The sequence below is a fragment of the Misgurnus anguillicaudatus genome, chromosome 16 (assembly GCF_027580225.2).
Source record: "Misgurnus anguillicaudatus chromosome 16, ASM2758022v2, whole genome shotgun sequence".
In the NCBI taxonomy this organism is placed as follows: Eukaryota; Metazoa; Chordata; class Actinopteri; order Cypriniformes; family Cobitidae; genus Misgurnus; species Misgurnus anguillicaudatus.
The window spans coordinates 22848706-22863683 of record NC_073352.2 but is presented as its reverse complement, the minus strand read 5'-3'; the positions used below and the strand labels follow the sequence as shown (position 1 = coordinate 22863683).

General features: G+C 38.9%; 1 protein-coding gene and 1 long non-coding RNA gene across 5 annotated transcripts in view; one reads left to right on the top strand and one right to left on the bottom strand.

Moving 5' to 3' along the window:
* The window catches only part of LOC141350053 (uncharacterized), a 121355-nt gene that overhangs the window by 105064 nt on the left and 1313 nt on the right, over positions 1 to 14978 (bottom strand). The window lies entirely within an intron of this gene.
* The window catches only part of pcdh19 (protocadherin 19), a 69691-nt gene continuing 65376 nt past the window's right edge, over positions 10664 to 14978 (top strand). Inside the window, exon 1 of one of the 4 annotated variants that reach the window (XM_055177604.2) lies at positions 10664 to 14199. In XM_055177604.2, coding sequence (XP_055033579.1) covers positions 12053 to 14199 — 2147 coding nt within the window. In that variant the 5' untranslated portion in view covers positions 10664 to 12052. The remainder of the gene's footprint in view (positions 14200 to 14978) is intronic. The other 3 variants (XM_055177603.2, XM_055177602.2, XM_055177601.2) reach the window with 3 other exon arrangements.

The following is a 14978-nucleotide window of genomic DNA, read 5'->3' as shown; positions in this document are numbered from 1 at the left end:
GTTACCTGCAAAGACAGATAATGAAGCCTGCAGCCATTTCCAACACAATTACGGCAGACCAAAATCTTGGGAAAGGCGATGTTTTTCAATGTAACTCGCCCTGAGGGATAAGCACGGGTGGGGTGGCCCACATCAGATAAAAAGGCAGAGAATAAAAATAGATGGATCAATCCGGGTAAAGCCAACCCACGGTCACACTTTGACCCATCCACAGTTCACGCATGCACTGTGGGACTTCCCGCCCTCTTTAGGAGCATCCATGCTATATCTGCTTGCATTATCCAGTCAAGCAGTAAGATTTGCAATGCATGTGCAGTTACGCCTGATCAGAGATTAAACATCTCATGTGGATTGGTGAAGCAGAGATCACGGTGATGTAAAGAAAGAAAAAGAGCGAGTGAAAAGAGAAAATATGTACAAAACCACAATCTGCTCTGAACAGACTTTTCAATACTGGATGTGCAATTAGCGCACACTAAACAGCATGCCATGCCTCTCAAAAGCTATTTCCTTAATCCTTACAGCAGGAAGGAGAATGATCCTCCCAAGGAATGGAATCTCTATATATCCCTGCGTTTGCGGCTGAGCAGCTATCTGCATTGGAAACCGCCACGTTCTCATTGCCCCTTAAAGCACCTTAATCGCTTCAGGCATTATACAGGCTAATTTCCATATTAATTTCTTTTCTCCTCCTTTCCCTTTAATTCGAGCATCATCCAATGGCAGGAGGGCAAAATGAATTGCCGGGTACACGTGTGGAATGTAGAAAGTCGGCCGACACACCTCAGAAAACAGCTTGCACGTAAACAACGCAGAAGCTATTTCCTTAGGGAGAAGGGAATTGGATTGACAGTAGTCCCAGCGGACCGTTACCTTTATTGATATCATCGTCCAAATAGAAAAAACTGCAATTCCCCGTCACACTGCCGAGAACAAGTTGGCAGAGCCTCTACAGTTACACGACACTCTGGCAATGTTTGTCTGATCTCTCTCATGGGTTTGATGTAGACATTTATAGAGACTGAGCATTATGAGATCTGGAGCAAAAAGATGAAGGAAGGTAAACTGATATGCGTGTGTTTGGGGAGTGGAAGAGATCACACCACCTATTGAATATTCTGTCAGATATCAACATTAGCTGTTGACAGGGGTCTACTTTGATGCTAGCGTTTAATACATATTTAATGTACTGTAGGTTTAGGTTTATATTAATCGGAACACCCCAAGGACCGTTCACAATCCGTTTACTGACCATGTCGAGAATATACACAAAACCGAAGATGACCAGCTTCAGTCTGATCGGCTGGATGCCATGCAACTTCAGACTGTCTGGAAACAACATACAGGGTTGGGAGTTGATACAATAAGTGCTTACGAGAAACAATCACTGGATGGAAAGACACCGCTGTGCAGTGATTTGAATGAGTTGTTAAATGGCAGTCTATTTTGGTATCAGCTATTTCAAATTGCTCAGCATATGAAACAAAATAACCTGATATTATTTTATAGTCAAGGTCTTAAAACTGACTATGCACACATACTCTAAAAATGGCTGGGTTATTTTTAACCCATAATGGGTAAATATTGGACAGAACACATGCTGAGTTAAAATGACCCAATGTTGGGTTGCTGTTATGCAACCATGGGTTATAATAAGCCAGCAGTTGGGTTGAAACAACCCAACTTTGGGTAAATTTTAACCCAGTGGTGTGTTCTGTCTAATATTTACCCAGCATGCCTTAAAAATAACACTCTAAAGACAAACAGTGCTTAATAGCATTAAAAGTGGTTCACTTGCTCGTAATCATAAGGGGGAACAATTTTAAGTGCCATATAGCACCTATGTAGTACCTGTGTAGCACCTGTGTAGAACCCTATTGTGCTATATAGAACAACCTATTCTCCAACCCATACGATTGCTTTGGTCGATTGTCCATTTCACCAAATACGACCAATAGATGCATTTACTAAATTAGTGCCTTTACACTGTAAAAAATTCACAGCATTTTTGTCAAATCAACACACATTTTTGTGTTGCTTTAACTTAAAAAATTAAGTCAAAATTTAAATTAAAATTAAATTTATTTATTCATTAAGTTATGTCAACTTTTTTTAAGCCAAAAGTTAAAATAGTAGGTTGAATTGACTTGCAAAACCAAGTTGTTTTAACAACTTTTTTTTACAGTGTACCGGCAGCAAGTGAAACTTAATATATTAGGGTATAAAATTATATTTTGGGGTATAATTTTGCTATGATGACATGTACTGGGTTAAGGTTTTTAATTTAAAACGGCAGGATTAATTGTATTTTATTACACATTACACTATTACAGCATTTAGTGCAAATAACGTACCCATTTATTTATTATATGATTAAACACAGCATACAAAACAGTAAAATTTTTTATCACTTAAAATATTCCAAGTGTACCAGGGTCAAACGATCGATTTATTTGAAGAAAAGATCTGCTGTAAATATCAAATCCGGTGTACACCGATTCAAAAACTGCCGCCAGAAGAAGCGATGATACGTCATTTATGATTATGAAAAGGCATTGGCTCTTGTGTGTCTCGTGACCGATTGCATCATTACGGTAGCTAAGAACGTGAAGCGTTATTGGCCCTTGTGACCGACTATGTCATGCTGGTTTATCTTTGAATGAGATCTGACTGTGCTTTTTGATCACAGAGTTCTTCATATAAAGTAATCGTATGGCTTCAGTTCGCCAGGTTTGCAACGCGAATGGTTTGTTATACGATTTATGTTTTATGCAATAAATGTGACTGTACTTTTACTTGCGTGTTGTGTTTTATATGGTTGAGGAGTGGTTGGGTTCAGGGTAAGGGTGAGGGTGGGGTTAGATGCTCCAAAATATTTTTAAAATCATAAATGTTTATGAAACCGTTTCTATATTTACAAATTCATAAAATTAAATGTGTCTGTGATAATCTGATGTATAAGACAAAAACCTTAAAACGTAACAACAGGTTAACCTAAGCTACTGGTGCTAGAGGACACTCGTCCATTAATACGTCACTTTACGTTGCAATAAGGTGCTTGCACAAATGACCTATGAGGTCGTTTTTTTTTTGGAGGACAGTCTGATATAGAACCATATCTGGTGCTACATCACCCCCGTATGATTCTTCATAAGTGTTTTATAGATGCCATGTTTTTTTTTTCTCCTAGGGGGTTTTTCAACCCGGGGAGGCAGCCTTCTTGGGCTTAACTTAGCACTCTCTTCTATACGTAACATTAGTAATACGCTCGCTTTGTTGATTCATAGCTGCAGCAAATTTAGCTGCTTATGCTATTGTGTATTATGTTGTGCTATCTGTGGGGGCCATCTGTGCTTTTCACTTATTAATGTAAAGCTGCTTTGAAACAATCACCAATTGTGAAAAGCGCTATATATAAATGAAATTGAATTGAATGCTATATAGCACTAAAAATGGTTCCCCAATGATTATTTAAAGGGCAGATTTGAGTTATAAAGGACAGACATTATTGTAAAATATACACGGTCACTGATATGCATTCAAAAACTTTGTGTGAATAATATATGCTTTTATTTATCTATCTTAAGGCCTTAAAAAAGACAAAACATCATTGGTTTGATTCAGACTAGCGATTTACTTTCTTGTCAATACATATTTTTCTGTTGATCAAGTTAACAATTGACTTGGGAGGCTTTAAGAGATTTGCAGTAATATGGGACAAAGCTGTCCCAACCACTCAAAAAATATATATTTATATATTAGATTAGACAGACGATTTAAGACAGATAAGTAAACAACAGCAATATGTCTTTCGCTGCTAAGCCCTGGCAAATAAATACACTTGAAGTCACATATGTTCTCAACACACGCTGCACGAAAGACTGGCTGAAGTCTATGCCCTTTTGTCTATTACAGTCACACCCCCACCTGCATTAATTTACCTGCAACGATCTGAGATAAAGACGCGTACACACGAAGGCACACAAATCTCCCCAGCTTTCCAAACACACAAAAAATGTCTGGGGTGGCCTAATGCCCTACACTATCCTAATTTGTCTTGACTAGAGAACAGCTGTAAACACACACCCAAGGGACAAAGACTGATAAGCTCTCCATCCTGCTGATACTATCATACAAAGGGCTGCCCCACTCGGTTCTGCCCGTTTCCAGGTGTTTCAACCTACATGTTCAGACATCAATCAGACCCTGATCTGCAACATGCTAATTGACCGTAGGCCAGGCGATGCATGAGGACAGACGACACCGTGATACTTTTGAGTGGTTATGAATGTGTGAGGTGGTCTTTGCGCTTGTGCTGAGCACTAAACAAAGGCCACTGATTTCTTCACATAGGGGTAATCAGGTTGCCATTCTGGTCTCTAGTGGTTCATTCAACACATGATTGTGCTCATTGTCAGAATGGTTTGAGGTGAGGAAAAGAATGCTACACATTGCAACTGAAATGAAACAGTTTGATGCTAAAAACCTGTGAATTTTAATAAAAAGGAGGTGTGTCAATTCCAGGAAAGTAGCTGTGTGTACCTCAGCGCCCAAATTACAGTCTCCTTGAAGGTGTTTGCATGCATGCACTAAATATATAATTTGAATTGTTTTGAAATTATTTCAATTTTCAAAACTAACCATTAAGAGAAATGTATTAAAAGCCCTTATAGCAATTAGAGACACGAGACTTATAGCGATTAAATCTGCCATAAAGATACGGACTACGCCTTTTAATTGCCATCTAAATGCCGAAATATTCAAATTAATCTTGCGTAAATAGAACACAGTGCTCTTAAACGCGTCATTCTGAAGGCAAATGGGATGTTGGGTTACTAATTATTAGTCTCAATTGCAGCCATCATAAGTTCCACAATGAAGTGTAAATACAGCTCAATCTTGTTTGGGCCATGAGTAGAGTGAAGTCTAATTGGTTGCAGCTGTGCCGAGTGCCAGTCACACTGATGAATCCTACGACGTGACTACCGCTACAGTGTACACTTCGTCCCTTGAGTATGCCCACTCCAGATCTGCAAGCAAGTCTCTGACATTATGAGGGCGAGCTGGCCGTATTATTTTAATTGTTGAAAAATGCTTAAAACATAACATCGGTTTTATGGCACCGCAGATGTTGGAGGTTAAAATCTATGCTAAGATATTTTTATTTATTTGTTTATTTCTATAATCATTTACTGTTGTGCTTAATTGCATTTCATTTACAGATAAACAACACATTTAAAATGCATGCATGAATATGTATCTGTATAAACATGATAAAACACCCTCCACTGTATCGATAAATGAGGACTAAAGCTAATGATTTAATTTGCTGGTTTCGAGCCAATATTTGGCCTCTCTATTTAAAGGTAGGGTATTACATTTTGAAAAATGCTAACGGTAGCCGACTAGCAATGAAATCACGAATGGCATCCAAAGTCACGACTCTTTCAATACACATGAACACGCACAGATCAGATGGTCACATCTCATGTCTCATTCACCAGTGAGAAAACTTTGCAGTACAAAGTAAATAACATTACCAAAATAGCCAACAACTGTTTTACATCAGAATTAGTTAAAGCTAACTATATTGTTACGCTAATCCGTAAACAAACACAAATTTCATAAGCAACACAATGTTTCATCAAAGTAGAATATCTGAATCCATCTCAATACAAACATATCGTGTACCTACTTTACCAAAATAAACAGTGCAATGACCCTTTCAGACCCATTGCCTCCTGCAACTGTTTGCATCTCGTGGTAAAGCAGTAAAGTTACAGATGTTAATTTGTGTTTTTGCTCTTTGCTGATCCAGGCAGTTTTTGCTTTTGTTTTGTGGCTCCTGTGCAGGTTGTCAATTCAGCAGAAAAGTTTGCCATTCTCCCTCTGCTTACAGACGGGAGGTGAGCGCACGTGAACGCGCCGATGACGTATGGTGTCTGCGTGAACAGGCAGGTGGTATTTAAATTACGCTTACGGATGAGGGACAAAAAAGGCAATGTCCGTTCGGACCAAGATCTACGATTGGTTGAAATTTTTTTGGTCCTACGCCTTGCACAGATGACATAAATTTCTACAAATACATTTAAACAACTTAACAGTGATTGCTATCAGGATGTGAGGAGACTTTTAACTAGCATACCTAAAAATGTTTCTGTATCAAATAAGATACCCTTGCCTTTAAAACGTTGCCAACAACAGTTACCAGCAGTTTATTTCACACTGTAAACGATATATTTTCCCAGATAATCTTAAATACAGCCATTGCTAAAACCTTTCAACGCCTACGAGTTAAAGGTTCTAATGTAAACAGTTCTTGCAATCTGGAATCACACTTTAATGTCTTCTGTTTTCCTGTAGCTCAGTTGGTACAGTTCGATTTCTATGAAACACACATACTGATCATCATTCAAATGTGTCCCTGTCTGTGTAATCCAGGTTAAAGTCTTATAAATTATAATTCTCATAATTAGGAGCATCAAAGAATTCACAGCCATGGCTTTATCCCAGAGAACAGGCAACTGACTTTGGCTCAGATGCGGCCCGGAGTCATCTGCTGTCTGGGATCTGTTATTAAACCTCATACAGCCTTAGCACTGGTTAAAAATTCTAAGAACCAAATCTAGGACATTTTTTTTCTTGCGTACTGTACTTTTTACCAAAAAACATTTATAAAGAAACATTACAAAGTCATGATCACTTTTTCAGGTTATTTTGAGTAAACAGACATGGTTCTGCCAAAGGTACTAAAACTGTTGTATTACGTGTGCCAGACAAGTAGATGGAGATGTTACTTCGTAAAGAAAACATTAACAAGCCTGCGCACATACGCATTCTGTAAACTTTGTTGGAGAGGTTTGTATTTTAAGCAGTAGAAATACGGCCCTGCAGGCCGCCATTGTTGTTTTGGTTACACACGCGAGTGATGACACCATTATTAGATTCACATTTTTGTAATTTGCACAGTGATGACAATCTTGGCCTTTGAAACCAAGCTTAAAAAATTGCTTTTTTAAAAAAAAAAACATTTTGTAAACAAACAGCTAAAACAATTTTTTTAAAAGCGGGGTGCGAGATTTAAAAAAAAACACTTTGGAAAAGGGAGTCGGGTCAACTACCAAAACACACTTGTAGCCAATCAGTAAGGGGCATGTCTACTAACCAACATCGTTGCCTGGGTTGCGTATATGTGGGTCTATCAAAAAAAAGGTCCAGATTTTATTGCGGTAGGGGCGTGTTTGTTTAGGTGATTTCAAATGTCAACATTGGCTTTCAGAGATCATGCACCCCACCTTTAAACTAAACTTTGCCATGTAAACGGACCCTAAAGTGCCACTAGGTGCAGCAGTGTGTTACTAGAAAAACAAGCTCACTCCCTTAGCAATGTTATTGAATAAAATATTAAATAATTAAACATATTAGCATATTTAGATGTAGATATATTTAGAAAGCATTTAAAACAGTTTGTAATTTAAAATTTCTTTTTGTCCATAGTATAATTTCTTTGTTTCTCAATTCTACTGAGACAAACAACAAACATTTCAATACTGGTGCAACAGTGCCCTCTCAGAGCAGCAAGGGGGTGGGGATTCAAATACGGAGATGGCGTTTTTACACAATGTGTGAAGGTACAGACAGCAGTGCAAGACATCACTGAATCTAGGCCTGTGGATTTGGCTGTCAGTCATCCTACACATTGCCCCCAGACACAATCATTATAAAAAATCAAATTCCTGAAACATATAAAGACGAGGAACATAATAGGGTTGTCTGTAGCTATATCCAGCCAAAGAAGAGCAGCCATTTTGCCAAAATTCAAATAAATCTAGCTCTGTCCATCCTCATCATCTTTATCCTGCCTTCTCTCACTTCCTCGGCCCTCTCTTTCTTTTTCTATTCTATCTGACACCTGTAGGGCTGAGTCTCAGTGATCGTCAATGCAATTCAGTAGCAGCAAGGCTGTAGGGGTAATAATGTATCAGCCAGGCTTAGATATTCCTTTCAAAGTAAGCAGAAGGGACCGGCTACAGAAGTGTGCCATGCTTTAGCAGCAAAATATAGCATCAAATCAGTTATTCTCTGTGTACTGTGAAAAGTGTTGCTGTGGAAAGTCAAGGCTTCGAGGAAAAAAGCGTCTTAAAGAAGTTCAAACCACTGCATGATTGAGTGGCTCCTGCTGCACCAAGTAGCTTGGGCTGCAGCCTGTGTGCACCTTTGAGCCGCTTTACTTAGCAATTCACACAAAGAGCACTGGCAGTTAAAGGGGTACAGGGCTAAAAAAAGGACTCCGGCAACAATACTAAGAAAATGTTATATAAAACTTTGTCGTAGTACTTATTGGAAGACACAAATTCGCAAAAACATACACACATGCATGCATGCATGTATACACACAAACACACATCTATATCTAACCCTATCTTCCAAATGGAGAAAGACAGACAGTGAACAGAAGCGTGTTTTCCACCTTCTAATCTTGGTCTCTTTTTACCTTACTAATGTTTTACTTCATTTCAAAGAACTTCAAAGCTTCTGTTTGCTATCCCATGTGTGTTATTATTTATTTGAGAGCCATCGCTGCCTTTTTGTGTGCTGATGTAGCGCCCATTTTACACTGTCTCTCTCCACTAGGCTTCATTCATTCTGGCTTTGATGGTCATTTCTCTTCCATTACAATGAATGAAACTAAACAAGATTAAAACCCCCATCCATATGCATCTCTTACTATTGCAGTATCAAAACCCCTTCATGGGAGAAAAAGGGTGCCTTAGAACTTAGGAAGCAAGGGAGAAATCAGAAAGTCTGTTGAGTATCAAAGAAATACTGGACAATGAAAATAAACAGGTGTATTCTTTTGAACATTGCAATGTCTAATAAATTAAATTTCTTTAATCACAAAAGCACATTTTGAACAGTAATGGGTTAATAATAATACACAGGTAAAAAGCAATGCCTATAAGAAACAAGAAATTTAGTTTGCTAAATCTACAATTTTTTTTATGTCAAAGTGAAGTTTGTCCAAGTGTGTAAGGATGATTTGAGTAAAAACAAAATGATTTGTCATGCAGCCATCTAATGCATATATACAACCTCAACTATGATTTTTCTTAATTTACCAAATATTATATTTCAAATGTTACAAAAGTCTGTTAAAAAAAAAATAAAAAAACTCATTATACCCAGTTAAGCCTAAACCAGTGGTCTCCAACATGGTGCACAGGCATCAAGTTGCCGCCAAAACATATTCTTTAACAATCTCAATTTTAATATTTATAACATATTTTATATTAGCTTGGCTTCTTTTATGTATGTTAACATTTTTAACAATGATAAAACATATCAACAAGTAATATAAAATCAACAACTACAATAAAAAAAAGTTTTGAGTAGGCCTACTATATCAAAAAAGTAGCCCTCCAGATTTTTATGTTTTATCCATTGTGGTAGCCCTTGCTCACCAAAAGGTTGGAGACTCCTGGCATCAAACCTTCTAAAAAAGCCAAGTGACACTTCACCTGATGCAATGCATGTATTCAAATTAGTTTAATGATAAAACACTGATCATTTTAACAACAAATAGCAAACAAATTATAAAAGAGAAAGTAAAGTTCAGATACATTATTATAAAACAACTTTTTGAAATATTATTTTCCAGACAGTAAAACTACAGATTACAGGCAGCTCAATCACGTGTGTATAAAACCAAATTTCTTCAAGTGTAAAGAGAAAATGTGCACGCCGCTAGGTGTCAGCCTTGTGACTTTAAACACGATTTACCCTCAATATGATCTCTGCCATTTTCATACGTGCACGTCCCTGAGTCTCTGAGGGGCAGATACTGAGGAATTCATATAAGATAAAAGGCGCGGTGGGAGGTAACTCAGGAAGCATGTTACATTATCTTATATCGACGAATAAGCGGCACCTGGATAATTACAAAAGTGTAAGTACAAAGGTAGCCTATTCTGTGCATGTGGCCTTATACAACAAAATCTGTATCATGTTATAGAGCCTAGGCCTACTTCCACGTTTCGAAGCAAAAATAAATATTTACCAAATACTCCAAAAGCGTTAAATGGATGATAAATAATGTGTTAAATTATTACTAGATGTGTATGTGTATATATAGGAGTAGCCTATGTGCTTATAATAAATAATACGATTTTTAATAGGCATAAATAGTGAATTAATATTAGCCTACGGTAAGATATCCTCATAACCATTGATACCACTGATATACCCGTGTGCGTGGGGGGGTGGGGTAAGGTTCATTGATACGCTGTGGACGTCATCAATGATAGACACGAAAGCCATCTCCCAGTCAGCTCTGATAAAAACGCTTTTATTTCAAGCACGACTAAGTGTTGTGATGTTCATATTCAAATGCGTGAAGGCTATATCATTAATATTGCTCAACACGACTACTGACAGTACTAAGTGAAAATATTTCATCACTGGGGGCTCGCAGCAACACGTAGACCACCTTTACATCTTGTTTAATCTCATACAGGCGAGTAAACAAACACCATACACGTGTATAATGAACACATATAAACAGATGTATAAGAGTTTTTTGGCACGAGCAGCCTTAACATTCCGGCTAATACCTAAGAATTAAGAAGGTGTGGTGTTTTATATGCGAATGATGAAGGTTACACCCAGGTATAAGTTTAGAGATGAATCAATACATTGTTGTTAATTAATCGCTTTTAAAACCATGCCAGCTCCTTAATGGCTCGTGTGTTGTGTCACCTTTATGCAATATTTAATCATTCTGTAAGGACATACCCTTAAATCGTGCTGTTATTATCCGTTTCTAAATTAGGGTAACCTTGAATTACTTATAGCAACAGATATGCATCGCCCGTGCATGAACTAGAGCTAGTTGGTCGAGTTTCATAGCTGTAGTTTAGCCCCGCCCACCAGCAAATCTAACTCTCCAGTGTAACCTCTGATTGGCTGTGGGGATTGCGGGTCCTGAGACTGAGCGCGAGACACTGAGTTGTGCAGTCGACAGTATGCGCTGAAGATGCGCGCCGTCCGTTTACTTCACTGAACCACGAAAACTATATCAAGACCTCTTATATAGCTGGATATAGACTGGACGCTTATATTACGAAGAAACGGTTCTTGTTGCACTTACAAGTACTCCATCGATCTTTTTCTGTGTTTTATATGGATTTTGTTTGATTCTTTCTGGACTAAGAGCAGCTGAAATACCTTCATATAATAGATGTACGTTGTTGAGCGTAATCTCCAGGATCTTCAGTGGACACCCACCGATTGCACGACTAGGAGGAATATCACAGAATTGTGGACTAAATTAGAATTAATATTGGTTCACCACTGTCGTTCCAGTTTCAGAAACTGATCGATTTCCTCGCCCTATTACATTTTCTCACTGCTATTGGAATCTCTGTGATTTGGATATGTGTATGGACATTAATGCGGATCAAGGAGGAAACATCCTAACTTCACATCATTATATGGATTGATTGGACATAAGTGTTTTTTAAACTCTAATTTATTCCGAGTGAACGAATGCATGTCACGAATCATGATATCAAGAGGAATCGATTTTAAATCGGAGTCTTATAATTTCTGTCTTTCATTCACAAACTGAGGACCTTCCAGCGGACATTTATATTTGAATTCAATCTTTTTTTCTCTCACCGCCTCAAAATGGTCGGTTTACATGTCGATTACCATGAACTACGCAAATGTTCATGTTGAAGCCATGTTTTTCGTTCACTATGTTTTCACATTCGTCAAATGAAGAATTATTGATTTTTTTATTTTTAAAATAACGCAAGACATGATAAGATTTTAGTGAAGTAAATCGGAAGTTATCAACTGCGAAATCAGTAAGTCAGATGAATTTCGTCGCAGATATAAACATTTTCGTTCATTTTAAAGGATGTCTACCAGACTGTGATTTTATTCACTTGACTTGTTTGGGCTTTTTTACGTCGTGCCAAATGTGCATAGGTTTAAATGTTAATAAATGGTCACGCAAATAAGCGCGTGAAGACATACATCAACAGGTATAATGCATTCAAAGGACATGGATTTCGTACAACTGTTTTTGTGCTTTCTTTTGTGCTGGACGGGAGTCGATGCAGTTTTTAATTTGAAATATACCGTGGAAGAAGAGCTGCGCGCAGGGACGAAGATCGCGAACGTGACAGCAGACGCAAAAGTTGCGGGTTTTGCACTGGGAACCCGACAGCCGTATTTGCGGGTAATATCCAATTCCGAGCCGCGATGGGTTAATCTGAGCCCCGCCGGACTGCTCATCACAAAACAAAAAATTGATCGGGACGCTGTTTGCCGACAGACACCGAAGTGTTTTATCTCTTTAGAGGTGATGTCGAACTCGATGGAGATCTGCGTGATTAAAATTGAGATTATCGACGTGAATGATAACGCTCCCCGCTTTCCCACCAACCACATTGATATAGAAATCTCAGAAAATGCTGCTCCCGGTACCAGATTTCCCCTAGAGGGGGCAAGCGATCCGGACTCCGGGAGCAACGGCATTCAAACCTACACCATCACCCCCAATGATATTTTCGGGCTTGAGATAAAGACGAGGGGAGACGGGTCTAAGATCGCAGAGCTAGTGGTGGAAAAGACTTTAGACAGAGAAACGCAGTCCCGTTACACGTTTGAACTCACGGCTGAGGACGGCGGTGACCCCCCAAAATCTGGCACTGTGCAACTTAACATCAAAGTCATTGACTCGAACGATAACAACCCAGTTTTCGACGAGCCAGTATACACCGTAAACGTACTGGAGAATTCTCCCATAAACACTTTTGTCATAGACTTGAATGCTACGGATCCAGATGAAGGAACCAATGGCGAGGTGGTTTACTCATTCATTAACTTTGTCTCCAATCTGACCAAACAGATGTTTAAAATCGATCCCAAAACAGGTGTGATAACTGTAAATGGCATTTTGGACCACGAAGAACTGCACGTCCACGAAATAGACGTGCAAGCCAAAGATCTGGGTCCGAACTCAATCCCTGCCCACTGCAAAGTGATTGTCAATGTAATAGACGTGAACGACAACGCACCAGAAATCAAACTTCTGTCGGAAAACAGTGAGATGGTGGAGGTGAGCGAAAACGCGCCTCTTGGATATGTAATAGCCCTGGTGCGCGTCTCAGACAACGACTCGGGCGCGAATGGAAAAGTGCAGTGCAGACTGCAGGGTAATGTGCCTTTTAGACTCAACGAGTTTGAGAGCTTCTCCACCTTACTTGTTGATGGCCGCCTGGACAGGGAGCAGAGAGATATGTACAATTTGACCATATTAGCCGAGGACAGCGGGTACCCCCCACTCAGAAGCTCAAAATCGTTTGCGGTTAAAGTAACCGACGAAAACGACAATCCCCCGTACTTTACCAAACCACATTATCAAGCAATGGTCCTCGAAAATAACGTACCGGGTGCGTTTCTGCTGGCGGTGTCCGCAAGGGACCCTGACCTGGGCATGAACGGCACCGTGTCATACGAAATCATTAAATCCGAGGTGCGGGGGATGTCTGTGGAGTCCTACGTTACAGTCAACTCTAATGGTGAAATATACGGGGTCAGGGCTTTTAACCACGAAGATACGCGGACCTTTGAGTTCAAAGTCTCCGCAAAGGATGGGGGAGATCCGCCATTGACCAGTAACGCCACCGTGCGCATCGTCGTGCTGGATGTAAATGACAACACACCTGTAATGACGACCCCGCCGCTGGTTAACGGCACCGCGGAGGTATCCATTCCCAAAAACGCTGGAGTTGGTTATTTGGTTACTCAAATAAAAGCTGACGACTACGACGAGGGGGAAAACGGAAGATTAACATATTCAATTTCAGAGGGAGACATGGCATACTTTGAAATTGACCAGATAAACGGCGAGGTGCGAACCACAAAGACGTTTGGGGAAAACGCGAAACCATCCTACCAGATTACAGTTGTGGCGCACGACCATGGCCAAACTTCTTTATCCGCCTCGGCCTATATTGTCATATATCTCTCCCCTGATATGAATACACAGGAACAAATCGGACCCGTCAACCTGTCGCTCATCTTCATCATTGCCCTGGGTTCAATTGCGGTCATCCTGTTTGTCACAATGATCTTTGTGGCAGTCAAGTGCAAAAGGGACAACAAAGAAATCCGAACATACAACTGCAGGTACCAACACAATTTTTTATACTCTGAATATTGTTTATAATATAACAATTATAATTGTTTATATTTAATACTTTGAATTAATGAAATATTTGAAATATTGGCATGTTTGATGTGAATGGAGTAACATGGATGTTGGCTGTGCACGCGCGCTGTGTCGTTGTCACCTGTGCATGCGCTTATAGGCCTTGTTCTGTGTCAGCCATTGCTAAATAATGACAGAGAAACTGCAGAGCCTTTTAAATCCTTTTACATTTGTTTGTCATGATAATTATATTGGCAGTATAATTACTATCATATGAAATATTATATTTTTAAGTCACATTTTTTTTATTCGGAAAGGTCCACATGTGCTTAAAATACCAATTATGAATTCAATAGGTGAATAAGAAGCTACCAGAGAACATAGATATTGACATAAGACATATCTTAATAAACAAGCAAATAAAATGTGCTACTTTAAAATAAGCAGCATTCTTGATAAAATTTATAAGCGTAGGCCTGTCATTATATACACACTATCTGCATAAGCTTGGTATGGCATTTGCAGAAATTATCTGTGAAATTTAAGGCCTCAAATGTGTTCTGGTCACATATCATGTTAAACCTTTACAGATGTTCTTTATGAATTTGGCAATATATTACGACTGCGAAAAGGTCAGTATAGGCTATAATACAGTAGCAAAGCCATAAATGTTACTATGGCAACGATCACACTGTCATTACAGTAATTATATATATATATATATAAAAGGTAAATCATGCAAATGTATCACTCTGTA